Raw genomic sequence first — 23657 nt, 5'->3', positions numbered from 1 at the left:
AGAGGGTTGGACTCCCAATCGAAGGGTTGTGGGTTCTAGTCTCGGGCCGGACGGAATTGTGGGTGGGGGGAGTGCATGTACAGTTCTCTCTCCACCTTCAATACCACGACTTAGGTGCCCTTGAGCAAGGCATCGAACCCCCAACTGCTCCCCGGGCGCCGCAGCATAAATGGCTGCCCACTGCTCCGGGTGTGTGCTCACAGTGTGTGTGCGTGTGTTCACTGCTCTGTGTGTGTGCATTTCGGATGGGTTAAATGCAGAGCACAAATTCTGAGTATGGGTCACCATACTTGGCTGAATGTCACTTCACTCACTCACTTTAAGGACACTATGAGGGTAGTATCGCCCCCCCCCCCCCCCCCCTTTAATTCAATACATAAACAGGATAGAATGTGATTTTATGGGCAGAAGGTACCGCAAATTATTGGACAAAACAAAATAAATGCGGCTACATTGACATCTAGTGGGTGACATTGGGAAAGACATCCATATCTTATTTGAAGAACAACTTTTTGCTTCCTGACTAAAAAATGAGACGGAGTGTCTGAAAATATTCCCCATGCTAATTTGTGGATTTTTTTGATGACATACTCCTGTTTTCAGATCCATTTACATGTTTAATGTAATGCTATTGTGACCAGATGCTTTTATGAGGGTCATAAAAACAAAATGCTAAATCAAAAGAAGTGCAGAAAGTTATTGGTCATGCTATAGGCCTAATTTGTATAGAATTTTAATAGCTGCTTATTAATTAATATACTATTTTTTTCAGCATTTAGAATATATTGTGCTTTAATTTTACTTGTTATAATTAAAGCATAATAAATACTAAATAGTGACAAAAATAGTATACAATTAATAAATATGCAGCTAAACAAATATTACAATTCTATACAAATTAGGCCTATAGTATGACCAATAACTTTCTGCACTTCTTCTGATTTAGCATTTTGTTTTTATGACCCCCATAAAAGCATCTGGTCACAAAAGCATAATTTTGCTCTCTAATACAATGTGACCAAAGTCTTACACCTACAAAGTTTTTCTCCTCAAGATAATTAAGCAAGATTGCTGACATTTAATAAATTAATTGCAAATAATTGCTTAAGTAGCCAACAGATGACATCACATATTAACTGCTAGATAGATTTACAATGATTTTGACTAGATAAAAAATACAAACATGAAAAGTATGTCTGTTCTGTTGTAAAATATGTACACTGACATTTTAAAGTTTGGACACACTTAAAGGGATAGTTCACCCAAAAATAAAAGCTTTTTCATCATTTACTCACCCTCATAAGACTTTGGTTAATCTTCAAAACACACATTACATAATATTTAATGAAACCCGAGAAGTTTCTTTCCTTCCACTGAAAGTCCAGGGAACCAAAACTTAGAAGATGCAAAAAGGTTAAATTCACATCCTGTGCAGATATGATCACTTTATATGATAAATATATGTAATTTAAGCTGTATTCATATATAAAGACACATACAAAGAACACATCACATACAGTTAATGTGGAAGCTCACTACAACAATCCTCATTGGTTCTCGTGTATCACGCACATCCTTGAACCTCTGTTTTTATCTCTGCAAGTCAAGTGGTTCTTTGCCTCCACATCACGCATTAAAATATAATGCACACCTAGCAATAGTTTATCCCTTACACATTAAACTTATTGTGCTATCTGATCCTCACATAAGGCATTGTTGGTTGTCCTTCTGCCAAAAGATATAAGTTATATAAACTACTTTGTTTGAAAAGGACAGATGTCACTGAGGCAAACACGATACTCTTTGGATCATCATGTTTTACATCAGCCTATGTAGTTGCTGTCAACGGGCAACTTAAATGTACGTTTTTAATTAAACTCTTCACTTAAATTGTTCTGCTGATGATATATTGTAATGTACTGTATATGATACATTATATAATAGAACTATATAATGTAAAAGGTATTATTTTAATAGTAAAACAGAAATAGTGGATTCAGCCTTGTGGACACTATTGCACATTGTTATAAATTGAAAGCATTAAGCATCAGTTGCAGACAGGAAAAAAATTCCTCCGGTTAAGAGTGCTCTAAGACTCAAATAAGCGACCACCAAAAAAAAAAAAAAAAAAAAATATATATATATATATATAAAAATAAAAAATTCAAAGAGCTACAGTTTCTGTCTCATCAACTGGTCTGAGTACAATGGACTTAGTATAGGAAAAGTGAGTCAAGTTGACCTGGGTGTGCGCACTCTCCCTTTGCTCCAGAGAGCAGTATAGTGAATAAGTGAATATGGCCAGCACCATAGTACAGCAGATTTCCACCAGCAGCATTGTAGTATAATATATCACCAGTTCCTTGCATGATGAGTACTTGGTGGTGGTAGGAGGTGTTGAGAGAGGGGCCTGAAGAGAGTCGGTACAGATGAAACTACTATGTGTGGTGAGAAAAGGTGTTGTTTTCCTCGTAGTTGTGCTGGGTGGTAAGGTAGTTGCTGTCGTTTCTTGACTTGTAATAGTGGTGGGGATTAATATAGTTGTAGTGGCTAAAGTTGTTGCAATCGTAGTTTGGATTGTCGATGTTGATGTGGTAGGAGTCACTGTAGTCAACACATGGGTAGTTGTAGATGGTACAGTGGTTGTAGAAGTGGTGGTCGCTGAAGTTGTTGTTTGTATTGTCGTTGTTAATGTGGTGGGAATCAATACAGTTGTCAGGTGGGTAGTTGTTGGCTGTGGCGTGGTTGTCGATACTGTGGTTTGGACGGATGTAGTCGTCGGAGCTGTCGTTGTTGATGTGGTAGGAATCAATGCAGTTGTCAGGTGGGTAGTTGTTGGCTGTGGCGTGGTTGTCGATACTGTGGTTTGGACAGATGTAGTTGTCGGAGCTGTCGTTGTTGATGTGGTAGGAATCAATGCAGTTGTTAGGTGGGTAGTTGTTGGCTGTTGTGTAGTTGTTGAAACTGTGGTTTGGACTGATGTAGTCGTCGGAGCTGTCGTTGTTGATGTGGTGGGAATCAATGCAGTTGTCAGGTGGGTAGTTGTTGGCTGTGGTGTAGTTGTGGATAGTGTGGTTTGGACTGATGTAGTTGTTGGAGCTGTAGTTGTAGCAGTGGTGGTAGGTAGTGTGGTTGTGGTTAGTAGCAAAGTTGTGAGTTGAGTAGTTGGTGCTGTGGTGGTTGTCTGTGTTGTAGTTGGTTGAGCTGTTGTTGGTATTGTTGTTGGAATAGGTGTGGTTGTTGTCTGTATAGCAGTAGTTGTTGTAGGTGCTTCTGTCGTTGAAGTTAACTGTGTTGTTGAGGAAGTTGTGGTGTGCAGTGTGCTCATGGGAATGATACTTGTAAGTAGAGGGGTGGTAGGTGGTGAAGTTGTGAGGCATATTAATTGTTCTTCTGTTAAAGAGATGATTAATTGATTTAGCAGATTTTCTGGAAACTTGCAAACTTCTGGAGATTTTGATTTAATCTTGACCTTATTGTTCTTCATCCATTCATAGAATGGTAACAGGTTACAGTCACACTTCCATGGGTTCTTGTCCAGGTACAATTTACTGAGTTTTGGAAGAGCATTAAAAACATCACCAGGGAGGCTTTGTAGTTTATTATTTTCCAGTTTGAGCATTTTAAGAGACTTTAGGTTTTTAAAGTCCTCTTGTTTTAATGACTCTATATTGTTATCTTGAAGATTCAGATCAGTCAATTTCTCAAGACCTTCAAAAAAGTCTGCAGATATAATTGAAAACTGGTTTGAGGAAAGGTCTAACTTCTTTAGGTTCCTAAGTGGGCTGAAAACTCCAGTAGGTAAGTGAGTGAGATTGTTATGACTTAGACTTAATTCAGATATTTTGAGCATTTCTCCAAAAAGGACATTGGGAAGACTGGTGAGTTGATTGTTGTTCAGAGTTAGAGTCTTTAATGAAGAGAAACCAACAAATAGACCCGGGTGCAGTTCTGTTAAACGATTATTGTCCAAACATAGTTTTGTTAAATTACTTTTGTGTTGAAATAAATTTGGTTTTATAAAGGAGATTTGGTTCTTTTGCAAGGCTATCTCTTCCAAATCAGGGAGATTATCCAAAATCCCATCAGGTAGAGCAGTCAACTGGTTCTCATAAAGCCTGAAAATTTTCAAGCTCTTAAGATTGGAAAAAAGAGATGCTGATACGGAACTAAGTTTGTTTTTTGCAAGATGAAGAGTCAAGAGATTCTCTAAATTGTCAAATGTCCCCTCCTCAATGGAACTGATCTCATTCATATGTAGTTGTAATTCCTGAAGATTTTTTAAATCTTCAAATAACCCGTTTTCAAGGCTATGCATTTTGTTACTTTTTAAAACAAGTTTCTGAAGGTTGTTGAGATCCTTAAAAACACCCACAGGTAATGATGTCACGTTTGTGCCAGATATCTCAATGGTCATGATATCAGGCAAACCCTCAAAGGCTCCAACCTCTACTAAGTGTGTGGAAGTGCCAAGAAAATAAATTTTCTTTATTTGAGGGTTTTTAGAAAAAACTCCTTTTGGTATCACAAAAATCTGACTGTGTACAAAAAACATTTCATCGACTCCATCTTTTACTTTTTCAGGGATTGCTGTCACAGTTTGGTCATACATGTTTTGATTACTGCAGACTTCACCTTCTTTACATGGATCTACAGTGCAGCTCCATTGCAAGTGCACAAGCATGTAAATGATTACTAGTGCAATTTTTAAATGCATACGCCTGTTGAAGAATAAAACATTAAAATGAAATTACCATGACTTTATAATATGAAAAGGTTTAGGGTTAGGATTAGATTTGTGCATACTGCATTGTGCAAGCAATTGTATTTACACAAAATCGAAAATTATTTTGATAAATTAATAATTTATGAATAATGAATAAAAATTTAATAATAGTGAGCTTGACACATAAGTTTTAGCAAAAAGTTTTTTTATTTTATTTTATAGTCTCATTAAATGTAAATAATTACTCTTACCTTTTCATCTCAGTTGCAGATAAATTACTATTCAGAATGATGTTCCTAAAAGCAATTATAAGTTTGTAGTCCACCACTCTTATCTACACAGCCCAAGTGTTCACTGCATGTGAGTAAGGCAGTAGTAAGGGTGTGGACAGTTAGCTTTCTGTTTGAAGAGATAAAAAAAAAAAAAAAAAAAAATGCCAACTCACTTTGTAAAAGTTTCACAAAGTACATATAATTAATAGGTACTCTAAATTAAGTATCTAATGATGTAGAAAAACAACATGAAATAAGCATTAAACATATTTTGCAATTAAACTAAGATACCAAATCGACTAGCATACCAAATTGTAACACAATGATGATTCTTGTTTTTTATATATATATATATATATATATATATATATATATATATATATATATATATATATAAGGTTTTGCTTACTATATAAGATGGTTTTGCCACGAAAAAAAAAAAAAAGAACTGCAGAACAGCAAAAAGTGTATAGCCATTGACAGTGACAATAAAGGAAAATGCATGCATGAGGTCATGATCATCAAATGCTATCTAATTAGCAATACTTTTCATTTTATTCATTTATTTTTTTAAAAGTTAGTAAGCTTAATGCTTAATAAATATATATATATATATATATATATATATATATATATATATATATATATATATATGGTATTATTCACACACACACACACACACACACATATATATATATATATATATATATATATATATATATATATATATATATATATATATATTTAACATAACATAAGATTGGGAAGATTAAAAAAAATGCACTGGGAAGCAACGATAACCTGTTGTTGGAGTGGTAGAGTTTCTTCAGCTTTGGCAAGTTTGAAAAATTTTTTTTGCTGGAAGCTGTGTGATTTTGATGTCTTGAAGATGCAATGTCTCAAGGTTCACCAGATTATCAAAGATAACTGCTGGTATATCTGTTAAATGATTCTATGCAGGAACAGGGCTTTGAGATGATTCTTGAAAAGAACTCAATCAGAAATCTGTAAAGTTTCTCTGCAACTTGAGCTGTTACAGGTTTTCTAATCCCCGAAAAGCATCTGGCAGAGAGGTTAGAAGGTTTCTGCTTAGGTCTAATTTGTTCAAAACTACAAGAGGGGTGAGAAGAGATGGTTGGATAACTTCTAGTTAGTTGTTACCCAGTGTTAAAGTTGATAATGCTTTTAGATTCTGAAACAGATCCTGTGGCAGAGAGGTTAGCATTGTCCCACTGAAACCTAAGAAAATTAGCTAAATTGACCCGTTTCCTTTACGGTCTTATAATTGTCAATTATGTATTTATTTTTGTCTCTTTGTTGTTTAATTTGTTGTCAGGTGGGTAGTTGTTGGCTGTGGCGTGGTTGTCGATACTGTGGTTTGGACAGATGTAGTTGTCGGAGCTGTCGTTGTTGATGTGGAAGGAATCAATGCAGTTGTCAGGTGGGTAGTTGTTGGCTGTAGTGTAGTTGTTGAAACTGTGGTTTGGACTGATGTAGTCGTCGGAGCTGTCGTTGTTGATTGGTAGGAATCAATGCAGTTGTCAGGTGGGTAGTTGTTGGCTGTAGTGTAGTTGTCGATACTGTGGTTTGGACTGATGTAGTTGTTGGAGCTGTAGTTGTAGCAGTGGTGGTAGGTAGTGTGGTTGTGGTTAGTAGCAAAGTTGTGAGTTGAGTAGTTGGTGCTGTGGTGGTTGTCTGTGTTGTAGTTGGTTGAGCTGTTGTTGGTATTGTTGTTGGAATAGGTGTGGTTGTCGTCTGTATAGCAGTAGTTGTTGTAGGTGCTTCTGTCGTTGAAGTTAACTGTGTTGTTGAGGAAGTTGTGGTGTGCAGTGTGCTCATGGGAATGATACTTGTAAGTAGAGGGGTGGTAGGTGGTGAAGTTGTGAGGCATATTAATTGTTCTTCTGTTAAAGAGATGATTAATTGATTTAGCAGATTTTCTGGAAACTTGCAAACTTCTGGAGATTTTGATTTAATCTTGACCTTATTGTTCTTCATCCATTCATAGAATGGTAACAGGTTACAGTCACACTTCCATGGGTTCTTGTCCAGGTACAATTTACTGAGTTTTGGAAGAGCATCCAAAACATCACCAGGGAGGCTTTGTAGTTTATTATTTTCCAGTTTGAGCATTTTAAGAGACTTTAGGTTTTTAAAGTCCTCTTGTTTTAATGACTCTATATTGTTATCTTGAAGATTCAGATCAGTCAATTTCTCAAGACCTTCAAAAAAGTCTGCAGATATAATTGAAAACTGGTTTGAGGAAAGGTCTAACTTCTTTAGGTTCCTAAGTGGGCTGAAAACTCCAGTAGGTAAGTGAGTGAGATTGTTATGGCTTAGACTTAATTCAGATAGTTTGAGCATTTCTCCAAAAAGGACATTGGGAAGACTGGTGAGTTGATTGTTGTTCAGAGTTAGAGTCTTTAATGAAGAGAAACCAACAAATAGACCCGGGTGCAGTTCTGTTAAACGATTATTGTCCAAACATAGTTTTGTTAAATTACTTTTGTGTTGAAATAAATTTGGTTTTATAAAGGAGATTTGGTTCTTTTGCAAGGCTATCTCTTCCAAATCAGGGAGATTATCCAAAATCCCATCAGGTAGAGCAGTCAACTGGTTCTCATAAAGCCTGAAAATTTTCAAGCTCTTAAGATTGGAAAAAAGAGATGTCGATATGGAACTAAGGTTGTTTTTTGCAAGATGAAGTTTCAAGAGATTCTCTAAATTGTCAAATGTCCCCTCCTCAATGGAACTGATCTCATTCATATGTAGTTGTAATTCCTGAAGATTTTTTAAATCATCAAATAACCCGTTTTCAAGGCTATGTATTTTGTTACTTTTTAAAACAAGTTTCTGAAGGTTGTTGAGATCCTTAAAAACACCCACAGGTAATGATGTCACGTTTGTGCCAGATATCTCAATGGTCATGATATCAGGCAAACCCTCAAAGGCTCCAACCTCTACTAAGTGTGTTGAAGTGCCAAGAAATTCAATTTTCTTTATTTGAGGGTTTTTAGAAAAAACTCCTTTTGGTATCACAGAAATCTGACTGTGTACAAAAAATATTTCTTCGGCTCCATCTTTTACTTTTTCAGGGATTGCTGTCACAGTTTGGTCATACACGTTTTGATTACTGCAGACTTCACCTTCTTTACATGGATCTACAGTGCAGCTCCATTGCAAGTGCACAAGCATGTAAATGATTACTAGTGCAATTTTTAAATGCATACGCCTGTTGAAGAATAAAACATTAAAATGAAATTACCATGACTTTATAATATGAAAAGGTTTAGGGTTAGGATTAGATTTGTGCATACTGCATTGTGCAAGCAATTGTATTTACACAAAATCGAAAATTATTTTGATAAATTAATAATTTATGAATAATGAATAAAAATTTAATAATAGTGAGCTTGACACATGTTTTAGCAAAAAGTTTTTTTATTTTATTTTATAGTCTCATTAAATGTAAATAATTACTCTTACCTTTTCATCTCAGTTGCAGATAAATTACTATTCAGAATGATGTTCCTAAAAGCAATTATAAGTTTGTAGTCCACCACTCTTATCTACACATCCCAAGTGTTCACTGCATGTGAGTAAGGCAGTAGTAAGGGTGTGGACAGTTAGCTTTCTGTTTGAAGAGATAAAAAAAAAAAAAAATGCCAACTCACTTTGTAAAAGTTTCACAAAGTACATATAATTAATAGGTACTCTAAATTAAGTATCAAATGATGTAAACAGAATGGAGAATAATATAAGCAACCAGATGTAGTAGTGTAGTAAATATAGAAAAACAACATGAAATAAGCATTAAACATATTTTGCAATTAAACTAAGATACCAAATCGACTAGTATACCAAATTGTAACACAATGATGATTCCTGATTTGTTTTATTTTATATATATATATATATATATATATATATATATATATATATATATATATATATATATATATATATATATATATATATATATATATATATATATATATATAAGGTTTTGCTTACTATATAAGATGGTTTTGCCACGAAAAAAAAAAGAACTGCAGAATCGCAAAAAGTGTATAGCCATTGACAGTGACAATAAAGGAAAATGCATGCATGAGGCCATGATCATCAAATGCTATCTAATTAGCAATACTTTTCATTTTATTCATTTATTTTTTTAAAAGTTAGTAAGCTTAATGCTTAATAAATATATATATATATATATATATATATATATATATATAGTATTATTCATATACACACACACACACACACACACACACACACACACACACACACACACACACACACACACACACACACACACACACACACATATATATATATATTTAACATAACATAAGATTGGGAAGATTAAAAAAAATGCACTGGGAAGCAACGATAACCTATTGTTGGAGTGGTAGAGTTTCTTCAGCTTTGGCAAGTTTGAAAATTTTTTTTTGCTGGAAGCTGTGTGATTTTGATGTCTTGAAGATGCAATGTCTCAAGGTTCACCAGGTTATCAAAGATAACTGCTGGTATATCTGTTAAATGATTCTATGCAGGAACAGGGCTTTGAGATGATTCTTGAAAATAACTCAATCAGAAATCTGTAAAGTTTCTCTGCAACTTGAGCTGTTACAGGTTTTCTAATCCCCGAAAAGCATCTGGCAGAGAGGTTAGAAGGTTTCTGCTTAGGTCTAATTTGTTCAAAACTACAAGAGGGGTGAGAAGAGATGGTTGGATAACTTCTAGTTAGTTGTTACCCAGTGTTAAAGTTGAAAATGCTTTTAGATTCTGAAACAGATCCTGTGGCAGAGAGGTTAGCATTGTCCCACTGAAACCTAAGAAAATTAGCTAAATTGACCCGTTTCCTTAACGGTCTTATAATTGTCAATTATGTATTTATTTTTGTCTCTTTGTTGTTTAATTTTGTAGACTGGTGGATTTCTCATTCAATGAGTAAAAAATAAATAAATAAAACAAAATAAAAAAATATATTTAGTATTCACTAACATTTGTTTCTGATCTGAAAGTTTATGTTTTAGGCAAATATGTAGTAAAGGCATGAAAGTCAGTTATTTTAAATTCTAGAAGTGCATTAATTATACACTAGCTTGTTTAGTTAATTATAACTGCAATCTTTTAACTTTTAATCTTTTAACAGTTCAGCACAATTAGTACAAAGTATCATACCCTTGAACTAGCAGGTGATTTGTCAGAGATATCGGTGCTTTTCTCTCACTGTTACACACTAGCGTTTACCAGTTCTCTGTTAAACAAATTCAATATTTTCTTTGGCAGATTGCTTTTTGCCTCCTCGTCTCTTTCTGGTTATCCTCTTTACAGTCAACTGTTGACTGCACTGCTTTGTAAGCTCTCAAATACATTTAAACTCTCAAATACGCATTTTCTGGAAATGGGTTGGTGGGGAAATTATGTTTTGTTTGAGGTATCATGGTACCATGGGTGTCAGAGCAATTGTATGTGGGTGGGACTTTTTAAGACTAACAATATTGGTTGGGACTTCCGGTTTGGAAATGTAAAGAGAAGACGCGTGTTTGCAGAGCTCCCGATAGTTTCTGACAATATGTGCTTTAATAGTGCCATTTAAACTATCCAAAACTTTTTTCATAAGTGTTAAAATAGTGCTTCGTGCAATCGTATTGATACAGCAAGATGAGCAAAAACAAATCAGTAGTAAATGCTCCGCCAACAACGAGAACCAGCATGGCTAGCAAATTAGCTACCATGGCTAGTGCAGAGAAATCTGAAGAAATACATGCGGATAATGACGGTGTCTCTATGAGTCAGCTGGTAACGGAATTAACAAGGCAACGAGCTTCGATTAAAGAAGACATATCAGCTCTGATTCAAGAATCCATGGGGCCGCTTCAGACATCAGTGAATGCTTTAACTGAGACGTTGGCAAGTTTTCAATCCCGCCTGTGCGCCACAGAGACACTCGCGGGCGATAATTTCTCGGCTTTGTCTGAGGCGGAAAAAACTATCAAAATTCTGAAAGAGCAAAACGCGATGCTTATGGATCGAGTTGATGACTTGGAAAACCGGTCACGGAGAGCAAATATCAGGATTTTAAACGTCCCAGAGAATAGCGAGAAAGGCCAATCTACTGTCAAGTTCGTGTCCGAGATGTTAATGGAAGTCATGGGTCAAGAAGTTTTTGAAAAGCCTCCCGAACTAGAACGAGCACACCGGTCACTGGGTCCAAAACCACAGGAAGGTCGACCTCCGCGGCCACTGGTTATATGTTTTCACAGATTCCAGGAGAAGGAGAAAGCGCTAAGATGGGCCAGACAGAATGAGGCTAAATACAAGGGCTCGACTTTGAGGATCTATCCAGACATCTCAGCCGATCTCGCCAGAAAGCGCGCCACATTTAAAAACGTCAAACAGTTGCTATATCAGAAGAATGTGCGATTTCAATTGCTTCATCCAGCACGGTTACGAGTTCATCACAATGACGAAACTTTCCTGTTCAATACGCCTGAAGAAGCTCAGCAGTTTTACGATCAGCGGATTGCTGCACGTGAATAATTCCTGGCACCATGGCAACGTTATTTTAAACAACAGAAGAGACATGTTGACTTTTAGGTAGGCCTAAGATACTGTGATAACCAGAAAGCCCTTTTCAGGGTACCCTTATTTCTAAGCGCACTTTTTGTTTTAGAGTGGTTTCATGTCTCTTCCTCTGCATGGTCAATTAGGATACCTTATTTTCATTCGTTGAATGTGTCATTGACTTTGTTTGATAAGCATTGAAACACTTTAAGTTATTGGTCGGCTATACTTCATAATTACTGAGATAATTTACAAATTATTCAGTCACACTTATGGTGAATAACGTCACTGCAGATTGGCTAAAAATTGAAGTCATGCATTTCTAGTTTGGTTACTGAGCGGTACTGTAATAATAGAGCTTCAGATATGCTTTTGCACTCATATAAAGTTTTATTTTATTATGCAGTACCGCATTTATTAATAGTGCTTTGGGTTTACATACACACTTATTTGTATGTTTGACTTTGTTTTTTACTATGCTTAACTCAGATTACTTTGGGAGCTCTGGGGAAAAATGGAACGTATATGGACTTGGACTATCGGGAGTTGAGAGAGTGTTGTGAGCTGCGGTTTGTCTTTGTTCTATGGACAAATCTAGAATGTACTATAGTTTTGGCTGTTTATCAAGGTTTATTATATGTTTCTGTTGTTGTTTTTTTTTTTTTTTCTCCTCCCCTTCCCCCGGTCACAGACAGAGGATACATTCTATTGTGGATACAATATTTGGGCATATAGATAGATATTAATAAATAATGGCAGGTACGGACAATAAAGTGGAATGTTCTGGAGGGTCAGTAACACGCCTTGTTAGCTGGAATGTTAGAGGATTAAATGGACCAGTTAAAAGAACTCGCATATTTACACATATTAAGAAACTAAAAACTGAAATAGCTTTTCTACAGGAAACACACTTGCGTATTGGAGATCATAACCGACTTAGAAAAGCTTGGGTTGGCCAGGTTTACCACTCTAGTTTTAACCATAGAGCTAGAGGTGCAGCCATTATAATTCATAAAAAAGTACAATTTACTGCATCTGAAACCATTTCAGATCCCCAAGGGCATTACGTTATTGTATTTGGCCATCTTTTTGGCACACCAGTAGTCCTGGTGAGTGTCTACGCACCCAATTGGGATGACGTTAATTTTGTGAAAAAAATATTTTCCTTGTTACCAGATTTAAACTCGTACCATCTTATATTTGGTGGGGATTTGAATTGTGTCATGGATACAACTATGGATCGATCCAACCCTAAAACTGTACCTCTTTTAAAAATGTCTCAGACTATTGCTGGATATATGACTCAAATTGGATGTGTGGATCCATGGAGGTTTTTATTTCCTGATAAAAAAGAATTCTCTTGCTTTTCACATGTCCATCATACATATTCAAGGATAGACTATTTCTTTACTGATAAAAAGCTTATCCCAGCAATAAAAAACATAGAATACTCTGCTATTGTCGAATCAGATCACGCCCCGGTAATTCTGGATATTTGTTTTACTTACAACTACCCAACACAGTCAGTATGGAGGCTAAACACAACTTTACTTTCAGATGTAAACTTCTGCCAATTCATATCTTGTGCGATTGACAATTTTCTACTAACTAACAAAACAGACTCTATATCACCATCATTATTATGGGAGACGTTTAAGGTTGTAATAAGGGGAGAAATAATATCGTATTCTGCCTTGCGTAATAAAGAAAGGAAAAAAAACACAGGAAAAACTAATTGAATCTATTCAGAAAATTGACCGTCAGTATGCTAAGGCCCCAACAGCAGAACTATATAGAGAAAAACTTAGTCTTAAGACAAAATATGATTTACTATCAACAGAAAAAACAGAACGCGATTTGGTTTTTGCCCGTGCAAGATTTTACGAACATGGTGATAAGACAGGCCGTATTCTTGCCCAACAGTTAAAAAGTAAATCAGCATCTCGGCTTATTCCAAAGATTAGGAATACATCGCAAGAAATTACAGTGGATCCCCAGGAAATTAATTCTGTTTTTCATAAATATTATTCAGATCTGTACAGTTCAGAATTTCCACATGATGACTCTTTCATGTCAACATTTTTGGCTAATGTTAAGCTGCCCACAGTTAATATAGACCAAAAGAACAATCTTGATAAACCTCTACAACTTCAAGAGATAGAAGATTCAATTAGAGCCATGCAAAGTGGTAAAACCCCGGGACCAGACGGGTTCCCGGTAGAGTTTTATAAAAAATTTCTCACAACTGTCCCCTTTGCTTCTTAATATGTTCAATCACTCTCTTGATCAATCAACACTGCCATCAAGCCTTACACAGGCCCATATCACAGTTCTACCAGAAAGACTCGGGAGATAGAGGAATGTACGAAGCATACATTTATTGACAGCTCAGCGAGCACAATTATAAATTTCTTTGGCGGAAGGCCCCGTCCATGGTTCGTAATCCGAGGGTAGCGAATCTGCATTTCCTGCCTGAAGACGAAGGCAGGGGCACAGCAGACCCCCCCTGGAAGGTAAGGACAGGACCATCCTGGTGGTGGTGGGGAGGGTGGAGGTTGTTGTCGCGTTGGCATCTGCGAACTCAAACATGTGTAAGTACGATCTTTTATACAGGAGTATAAAGACGTGATTGGATAATGATGAAGGTAATTAGTGACGAAGTGATTGAGTCTTCCTGGCAGAACTTAGGCTAAAGCTTCCATTTCTACCAGAAAGACTCGGGAGATAGAGGAATGTACGAAGCATACATTTATTGACAGCTCAGCGAGCACAATTATAAATTTCTTTGGCGGAAGGCCCCGTCCATGGTTCGTAATCCGAGGGTAGCGAATCTGCATTTCCTGCCTGAAGACGAAGGCAGGGGCGCAGCAGACCCCCAAAATTAGGTGGATTATGAGACCTCCAGACGGGGCCGGCCTTCCCCCCCAAAAAAAGTAGATGAAGTATACCCACCAGTTGTGAATCCTAAGGTTCCTGGAAGAAATAGAAAGAGAGTTAGCATGACCAGTATAATGACGTTAGATTAAACTTCTTAAGTTTTACAGAAATAGGCCAGACACAGACAGCAACGATAGGCAGGACACAGACAGCCACGATAGGCAGGCATGGACAGGCCTCGTTAGACCAACAGAAATAGCCACGATAGGCAGACAAAGACAGGCCTCGATAGACCAACAGAAATAGCCACGATAGGCAGACACAGACAGGCCTCGATAGACCAACAGAAATAGCCACGATAGGCAGACACAGACAGGCCTCGATAGACCAACAGAAATAGCCACGATAGGCAGACACAGACAGGCCTCGATAGACCAACGGAAATGCCACGATAGGCAGACACAGACAGGCCTCGATAGACCAACAGAAATAGCCACGATAGGCAGACACAGACAGGCCTCGATAGACCAACAGAAATGGCCACGATAGGCAGACACAGACAGGCCTCGATAGACCAACAGAAATAGCCACGATAGGCAGACACAGACAGGCCTCGATAGACCAACAGAAATAGCCACGATAGGCAGACACGGACAGGCCTCGATAGGCCGAACATAAATAGCCACGATAGGCAAGACGCAGACAGCCACGATAGGCAAACGCGGACAGGCCCCAATTGGCCGAACATAAATAGCCCGATGGGCCAGACGCAGACAGCCACGATAGGCAGACACAGACAGGCCCCAATAGACCGTACATAAATAGCCACGATAGGCCAGACGCAGACAGCCACGATAGGCAGACACAGACAGGCCCCGATAGACCAACATAAATAGCCACGATAGGCCTCACGCAGACAGCCACGATAGGCAGACACAGACAGGCCTCAATAGACCAACAGAAATAGCCACGATAGGCCAGACGCAGACAGCCACGATAGGCAGACGCAGACAGGCCTCGATAGACCATACAGAATAGCCATGATAGGCAGAACACAGACAGCCTCGATAGACCGTACAGAAAAATAGCCATGATAGCCAGACACAGACAGGCCTCGATAGACCATACATAAATAGCCACCATAGGCCAGACACAGACAGCCACAATAGGCAGACGCAGACAGGTCTTGATAGACCGTACAGAAATAGCCATGATGGCCAGACACAGATAGGCCTTGATAGACCATACAGAAAAATAGCCATGATAGCCAGACACGGACAGGCCTCGATAGACCAACGGAAATAGCCACAATAGGCCAGACGCAGACAGCCACGATAGGCAGACACGGACAGGCCTCGATAGACCGTACAGAAATAGCCATGATAGCCAACACAGACAGGCCTCGATAGACCGTACATAAATAGCCACAATAGGCCAGACGCAGACAGCCACGATAGGCAGACGCAAGACAGGCCTCGATAGGCCGTACAGAAATAGCCACAATAGGCAGACACAGGACAGGCCTCAATAGACCATACAGAAAAATAGCCATGATGGCCGGACACGGACAGGCCTTGATAGGCCGTACAGAAATAGCCACGATAGGCAGACACAGACAGCCACAATAGGCAGACATGGGACAGGCCTTGATAAAACATACAGAAAAATAGCCATGATAGCCGGACACGGACAGGTCTCGATAGACCGTACAGAAATAGCCACGATAGGCCAGACACAGATAGCCACAATATGCAGACATGGGACAGGCCTTGATAGACCGTACAGAAAATAGCCATGATAGCCGGACACGGACAGGTCTCGATAGACCGTACAGAAATAGCCACGATAGGCAGACACAGACAGGCCTTGAAAGACCATACAGATGTAGTAACACCACCACCAGTAATTGCATGAATTTACCTGATTAGTTACAGGAGAGCTTGCTGAGCTTCAATAATGGTTTTGAATCAGGTCTGATGTATGATTCAAATGCTTAGGAAGACCATCTGCCCATGATCTTAACAGCTGATGTAGAGATCCCTCATTCAGCTGCTGAAGTAGCTGCCCCAATTCTGAATGAATGGCCAGTAGATAGACTGCAGCTTTGAGAACAGTGGTTAAGTGAGTTCTAAACAGCCTTGGAAAGGGGGCTCCGTTAGGAAAAAAGAGCTGGTGCGTTTTAGAAATTCTAGGTCGGATTTTTAAGAAATTTCACCATGCAGAGAAGGGACAGGATTATTGATTTTAGAATTGTTAAGGTGACTCCAGAACCTTGCACATCGGTTTTTGAGTGCTTGAGGAGAGTGTGAAGAATTTTTGGTCCGAATCATAGATCTGAAGGAAATGCCGCGAGCAGGATCAAATTGATTGGTTTGAAGTGAATTCCCCTGGAAGCATAACCTGTAGAAAGCAGATAAACACTGCCTCCAGAAGAATATTGAGGTACTTTGAAGGAAGGCCGTAGCAGATGGAAGTAATTCATTTTGCAATATGGGCAGGGTAATAGGCAGACATTTGTCTTTAATTTGTTGGAAGATTTAGCTAACCCCTCAAGTAGTAATAGAACTGAATAACCAAAGGCTTGAAAATTTGATTATAAAATTTAGCGTGGATTAGATGCTGGCAAGGAGTCTGCGAATAGAGAAATTAAGATTGCGATTTTTTTTTTTTTTTTTTTTTTTTTTTTGACAAGAAAGGAGCAACGGTCGAAATTAGAATAGGAACGCAAAATTGGAAGGAAAAACATTAGAAGCGGACCATGCAAACGTGTAGGCTTGATTGTAGAGGGAGCGACGCCTTAGAAATGTGATTTCCAGCTGACGTAAGCACTTCGTTAGTATTATGTCTGCTAACGGAGGGCAGACTGAAGAATCCGGGTTGGCTGAGGGCACAGCTGTCTGAAAGTTTAAAAGTGTAAAGTGAAAGCCGCAACAGCCGAGTAAGAGTGATGAACCAACACCAGTAGATGCGCGAATATAAACAAGCCTTGATTGTAGCTTAACCCCTTACTGTCACTCCCCAATTTTTTTTTTTATTATTTTTTTTTATATTAAGTTGAGGTATCAGAGGTTAAGTTTAAAATACGCATAAATCGAATTGACTTACTAGCACACATTGCTAATCTTGATGAAAACAATTAACATTGTTTGTCTTAGCAATCTTATCAAATTCTGAATATTTCCACCCTGTAACGAATAATTTTCTGACGACGTCAGTTTGACATCATGAGCAGAACCTACTTAACGCGCCCCTCCGGCCGTTAGTTAGTTATGAGTGATGGGCGGTCACGCTGCACTTTTCTCTCCATTGACTTCCATTCATACGCATGCGAATGCGTCGGACCGGATACGCAAGCTTATGCGAAAAATTTTGCATTTCGCTGCGTTCCAAAGTTCAAGTTTGGTGAACTCTGACCAGGGAATTTGCATAACGTGAGGATGTGGACCAGTAGAAGAGCGATACATTGCTGCATGGCCTCTGTACAAAAATTCAAAAAGGAAGCGCTATATACTTTAGCTGTTGCACAGCGTCCTAGTTTATAATACATTAAAGATTTATAAAAGAAAAGCTGCATGGTTTGTAGTGTCGACGGGAACAGGTGATACATTGGAATGACAACGTTATATATATATCTTTTTTTTTTTTTTTTTTTTTTTCTCTTTCTTCTCCCCCTCCTCCCCTTAGGGTGTACATTTATAGAGAGATACAGAGTAACGTTACAATATAATAAAACGCTTTCGACGCCGTTGCAAAAGACACAGTGCTAGCAAACATGTAATAATCCATCTTGTGATAATTGAGGGGAGACGGTTTTATCTTGCTCCCGCCCATATTCGCAGTGGCGTTCGAAATAATTTCGCATGTTTAAAGTCTAATGCGACCGCGCCTTGAGACGGAGACCAGGAGTGCGAACAAACCATGCCTGCTAATTAATATTCGGTTTAAACTGGAGATATGTCACTACTCTGAAATAAGGTCAGCAGCAACTCGTGTCACGTGGAGTAATATATGCCTGCTGACTGAGCATTGAGCCGAATCTTACCTACGACTCAAAAGAAGGGTCCATATACGCATCAGCTTGGTAGATCCAGTGTTCATAATTCACTAGCCCAAGAGTAAGCCATGTAAAGATGAGGTGAGAGCAGCGGTTCCCTGCATCTGCAACCATAGAATCCCATTAGAGTATGAACTTTCAGGAATAACGCAAATGAAAGACTGAATAAACAAATATTAAAGCATAGGATTAAAACAGCGAATCACAAGTGTGCTAGACAGAGCTTTTTTTTTTTTTTTTTTTTGAAATGCGAAAAATCTTTATCAGTATAAAGATTGTAGCGTTTATGATGAGCCTTAAGGTGCCTCATTACGAAGAAATTCAGAAAATTGCATGCACTATGATCAACATCTTAATTATGCTGTGCAAGTCAATAAACAAGCACGAAACGCCCAGTGCTTTATTTGAACGTGTAAGTATAAATCCTTGCAGAGAATAAATTAATGCCCAGGCGCCGCAAGTGCATAGAACAAAATGATACTTATAATGCTGTAGACTTGTGAAGTGATGGAGGCGAGATGCCGAAGAGACTGGCAGCCTTAATTCTGTCTGCTGGTCCGGAGAAACTTCATTCCTGCAGGTTCACGTGAGCGTACAGATGAATATTTGTTGATTGAGACCAAAGTCTTTTCAGGTGTTGAGACCCAAGCAGCACTGACGCGACATCTCGGAAAGCACCAGCGTTGCCAAGACCGTATTTTTTTTTTTTTTTTTTTTTTTTGTGGGTTGCCTTTTCTGTCCTGGGTTTGAGGTGACCCCAATAGTGTTATATATAGCCCCTAGAATGTGAATTCTACCGATAAATCCCTTTTGAACGCGATTGGGCTATTTTTTTTTTTTTTTTTTTTTTTTTTAATTATACCCAGCCGGCACATGACCGACCTTCAACGTTGAAATATGGTTGAAATTAGGTCAGTTGTGGTTTCAACGTTGAAACAACGTTGATTCAACGTTTAAAGCTGAATGGTTGAAAAACATCCAGCACATGACCAACTTTCAAAGTTGAAATATGGTTGAAATAAGGTCAGTTGTGGTTTCAACGTTGAAACAACGTTGATTCAACGTTTAAAGATGAACTGTTGAAAAACTTCCAGCACATGACCAACTTTCAACATTGAAATATGGTTGAAATAAGGTCAGTTGTTTTAATGAAACAACGTTAAAAATGTTTAATGCTAAATGGTAGAAAAAGGTTAACAAGCTTTTAAATTATTTATATTAAATTATTTAAATTAATTATTATTTTAATAGCATTTAAAAATATTTTAGTCATGATACCTATTCTAAAATCTAAAGGTATATGTTAAATATTATCATCATTAACAACAATAAAACTATACATTTCGCTGCTTTATCACACTGAAACAACTCCCATTGGTAGTTTTATTTTATTACTTCTATCATGATTGGTTAATCTGGCTGTCATTCAGGAAACTGGACAATGAATCGGTTCGCGCTTTTCTACATTTAAAAATATGACCGTTATTGTCGTCTTTCTGTGAGTGAGGCGGCTAACTGTGAGCTGCTGCTCGTTATAATTTACTGCTCGGTCGGTCCCGAATTATTTCATATTTGCCTGTACATTTTTTATTTATTTTGAGCGAATTTGAGTCGTGACATGTCAATGGAGAACAAAAACTGTGAACACAAGAAGGGTCAGGTGTTCTGCGAGGTCCTGAAAACATCCTGGCAAAATGAGGTAAGAAAATCGCTAACTTTATCTTTATTATCTTTTGAAAATAGTAAAGTATTAACAGAGTTTACAAATGGGTAGTTTAAAGGACATGTAACCTGCAGATAAATAAATACCCGTGTGTCTATTTTTGCATTGCTTTATCACAGATGATCAAGTTAGATGCTCACCCAATGTGTTGCTGGTAGGTTATGTGTTAATGTCTGTCTTTTAGAGATTTTCCCATATTTTCCTGATATGAATCCCATGCATTAGGTGTGTTATATATGTTTGTATTCTTATAATAGTTTCAAAGTGTTTTCTGCAACATATAAGTGCAAATGTCGGTATTTAAATAATATAATTTTAATGAATTAATGAAAATGAATAAATAAATAAAAGGATTGTTTAAAGCCATGGTTCTCAAAGTGTCAGGCCCCCTCTAGTTGTTATGCAGGTGAATCACTAAATTAAACTAATTAATGTTAATATATTTTAACTTAATCTTTGAGTAAGTTTTTTTTTTTGCACATTTAAGTATGTTAGAGTGAAAGTACAGTACAGTTTTGTAACTTTTGTTACATAATTACATTTAAAATTACATTTTAATTTAAACTTTTTTTTTCATTTACCTGTGTATGTAAGCACAGTTGTAGTGTTAATGTTCAAACTGTATTTACCATGGTAAAATGTCTGACAACAATTAATATTCTTATTAGAATTAAACTGCCTCATTTTTTAACTGTAGACCTGTAGCTGAATAGTTTGGCCAACTACGCTGCTGAAATGTAATGTTGGTCATTATGGTGCAACATAATATTTAATAACAAATATTTTCTGAAGCGGTACTTGATATAAAAGTTTGAGAACCATTGGGTTAAAGAAATGGTATAAAATGAAATCCTGCTTTTTAAGAACTTTTCAGTAAACCATTTCTTCTTTCCCCTTGTAGAGTCATCAAGGATCCAGCTTGTTCTTGAAACATTGGTAAGAAATTGTTCTTCTGCTACATTGCACTGTCACTTCTGCTAGAGATGCTTTGACCTTTTGTGATAGGTTTTGATTGTGCTTCGTTTAATAAAAACGTACTGAATTTGATTTGACTTATTTTACTACACTGTAATGTTAGTGTTCTGATTAAAACAGTGTAACTGGGGGCTCTGAAAACACTGCTTGTGAATAATTTGTTAATATTGTACATTTTCATCTGAATACATTAAATAAGTGCTTAATGAATAGTGTTGTCCACTTTGTTTCCAACATCACTGTTACTGAACTGTAAAGTGAAAATATTGTGTGATTGATTTTGCATTCAGTTTTCAGTTAAATATATTTCACAATATCAAAGTTATTGTCAAACATTGTGGACATACCTAAACAAACTGGTTAAATCTTATGTTCCCTCCAGAAGTTTGCCCTCTGCAAGTGAACGACGCCTTGTGGTGCCATCCCAAAGAAGTTCACAATCACTCTCACGGTCCTTTTCCTGGACTGTACCCAGCTGGTGGAATCACCTCCCAATCTCAATCCGAACTGCTAAGTCTTTACTCATTTTCAAGAAACATCTTAAGACTCATCTTTTTCACCAGAACTTAACCAACTAATGCTAGCACTTTTCCTTCTTTTCTTGTCTTTCATATATATATATAAAAAAAAAAAAAACCTGGCTATGCGTTCTGTACTAGACTAACTGAGACTTGTCATGGCACTTGTATACTGTTGTTGTTCGCTTGTACACCTGACTGCTTCTGTTGTTCTCATTTGTAAGTCGCTTTGGATAAAATCGTCTGTTAAATGATGAAATGTAAATGTTTATACAGGACGGTACAGAAAGTGCACAAGTGGGAGAGAGTGGAGGGGATGGCATCAGAAAGGACCTAGCGCTGGGACACTTTCAAGGATCACCCGAAGCACAACCACACTGTATACACTAAGGCTGCTGGTTCTAACATTTTAGAGTGCCCTGCAGTAGAAATCTCATTCTGCATTCCCCACAGTAAAGAAAACACAGTCCGGGGGGTTCCCATTAGAAATCAACTGGTGGAAGGTTCCCTTCTCGAACTGTTCAACACATTTTCACTGCACAAATGTACACAACTCTTGTAATGAAACACATTACTCAAACATGTTTTTGACAGAAACTGTAGTTTTCCACCAAAATAAAAGATCCACTGGTTTCAGTCATAAAGGTACAAGGGTTTGTCTTGTAAGTGCTGCAAAAAAATATGCATTTATGTGCCAAATTATTTTACAAAAACCTTTAAATATTATTGTATTTGGATTGTTCTTCTACCTGTTTTTAGCATTACCTCCATGCATACTCTGCATAATAAAGTGTGGGATTATTTTCATCTGTTTTATACAGTATGTTTCCAAAATTAAACTGCTGTTTGACAATTTTGAGCATGTGGTAGTTTATTGAAGTTGTTTGTAAAGCCATTGCTGCCAGTCATTAGATTTTTAGCCTTGCATGTACCGTGTTGATCTAAATGCCAACTAGGATCTAGGTGTATTTATACACGGTGCAAGGTACGACGGGGAAACAACGTCGTGTTATCAACGCGGATTAACTTTTCAAAATCAACACCTCATTCAGCTTTCATCCCAGGTGTGCAGCACGACCCTAATTCACCCGTAATGCAGGTAAGACGGTGAAACAGCGTCGCGATTTCAACGGTGAATCCACGTCGTGATTTCAACGTTGATCCAATTTGCAAAATCGAAAGGTTATTCAACGTTGATTCAACGTCGGGATTTCAACGGTGAATCAGCGTCGTGATTTCAACCGTACATCAACGTCACGATTTCAACGGTGAATCAGCGTCGTGATTTCAACCGTACATCAACGGTGAATCAACGTCGTGATTTCAACGTTGATCCAATTTGCAAAATCGAAAGGTTTTTCAACGTTGATTCAACCATGGTACCTGACGTTGTTTCAACGTTGAATCAACGTTGAAATGCCGGCTGGGTAGTAGTAACTGGTGGTTTGAGAACCTGGCAACCCTGGCCTGGAAGCACACGGAACTCCGCCAATGTTCACATCCTCTGCCGAGAAAAGCTTGTAAATCATCCAACACAAACGACTGCAGATAATCACCGCGACACAGAGCTAAGCCAACGATCCCGTGTGCATCTTAGAGGAACGTCGAACTCTAGATAGTTTGCGGGGCACGAACTTAATTACAGCAAGTAGATGAATAAACACAACAGCTTGAGCAAGTACAATCGCGTCGGAATCTGCGGTTGTTGTCGCGTTGGCATCTGCGAACTCAAACATGTGTAAGTACGATCTTTTATACAGGAGTATAAAGACGTGATTGGATAATGATGAAGGTAATTAGTGACGAAGTGATTGAGTCTTCCTGGCAGAACTTAGGCTAAAGCTTCCATTTCTTCTGAAGCCAGATAAAGACGCCCTTGATTGTAGTTCTTACAGACCTATTTCCTTACTAAATGTAGACGTTAAAATCTTATCTA

The 23657-nt window shown here is 37.8% G+C and overlaps 1 protein-coding gene and 2 long non-coding RNA genes across 3 annotated transcripts; 1 reads left to right on the top strand and 2 right to left on the bottom strand.

The window, feature by feature from the left end:
- Nucleotides 1–5757: 5757 nt before the first annotated feature.
- LOC128015687 (leucine-rich repeat-containing protein 15-like) lies at nt 5758–8604 on the bottom strand. Its single transcript, XM_052599735.1, has 2 exons — nt 8485–8604; nt 5758–8230 (listed from the first exon to the last, which is right to left on the bottom strand). Exons 1-2 carry the CDS (start codon nt 8490–8492, stop codon nt 6436–6438), a joined length of 1803 nt encoding a protein of 600 aa, XP_052455695.1. The 5' UTR covers nt 8493–8604; the 3' UTR covers nt 5758–6435.
- Nucleotides 8605–14299: 5695 nt separating this feature from the next.
- LOC128015689 (uncharacterized) lies at nt 14300–16519 on the bottom strand. The gene is made up of 2 exons (XR_008183987.1): nt 16372–16519; nt 14300–14547 (listed from the first exon to the last, which is right to left on the bottom strand). It is a non-coding gene; the product is annotated as an uncharacterized LOC128015689 (long non-coding RNA).
- A 2892-nt stretch (nt 16520–19411) lies between these two features.
- Nucleotides 19412–22512, top strand: LOC128015690 (uncharacterized). The gene is made up of 4 exons (XR_008183988.1): nt 19412–20204; nt 20348–20382; nt 21130–21164; nt 21586–22512. It is a non-coding gene; the product is annotated as an uncharacterized LOC128015690 (long non-coding RNA).
- Nucleotides 22513–23657: the final 1145 nt, after the last annotated feature.

Source organism: Carassius gibelio, chromosome A6, assembly GCF_023724105.1.
Source record: "Carassius gibelio isolate Cgi1373 ecotype wild population from Czech Republic chromosome A6, carGib1.2-hapl.c, whole genome shotgun sequence".
In the NCBI taxonomy this organism is placed as follows: Eukaryota; Metazoa; Chordata; class Actinopteri; order Cypriniformes; family Cyprinidae; genus Carassius; species Carassius gibelio.
Note: the sequence above shows the minus strand (reverse complement) of the source record. Positions and strands in the feature narration are given on the sequence as shown.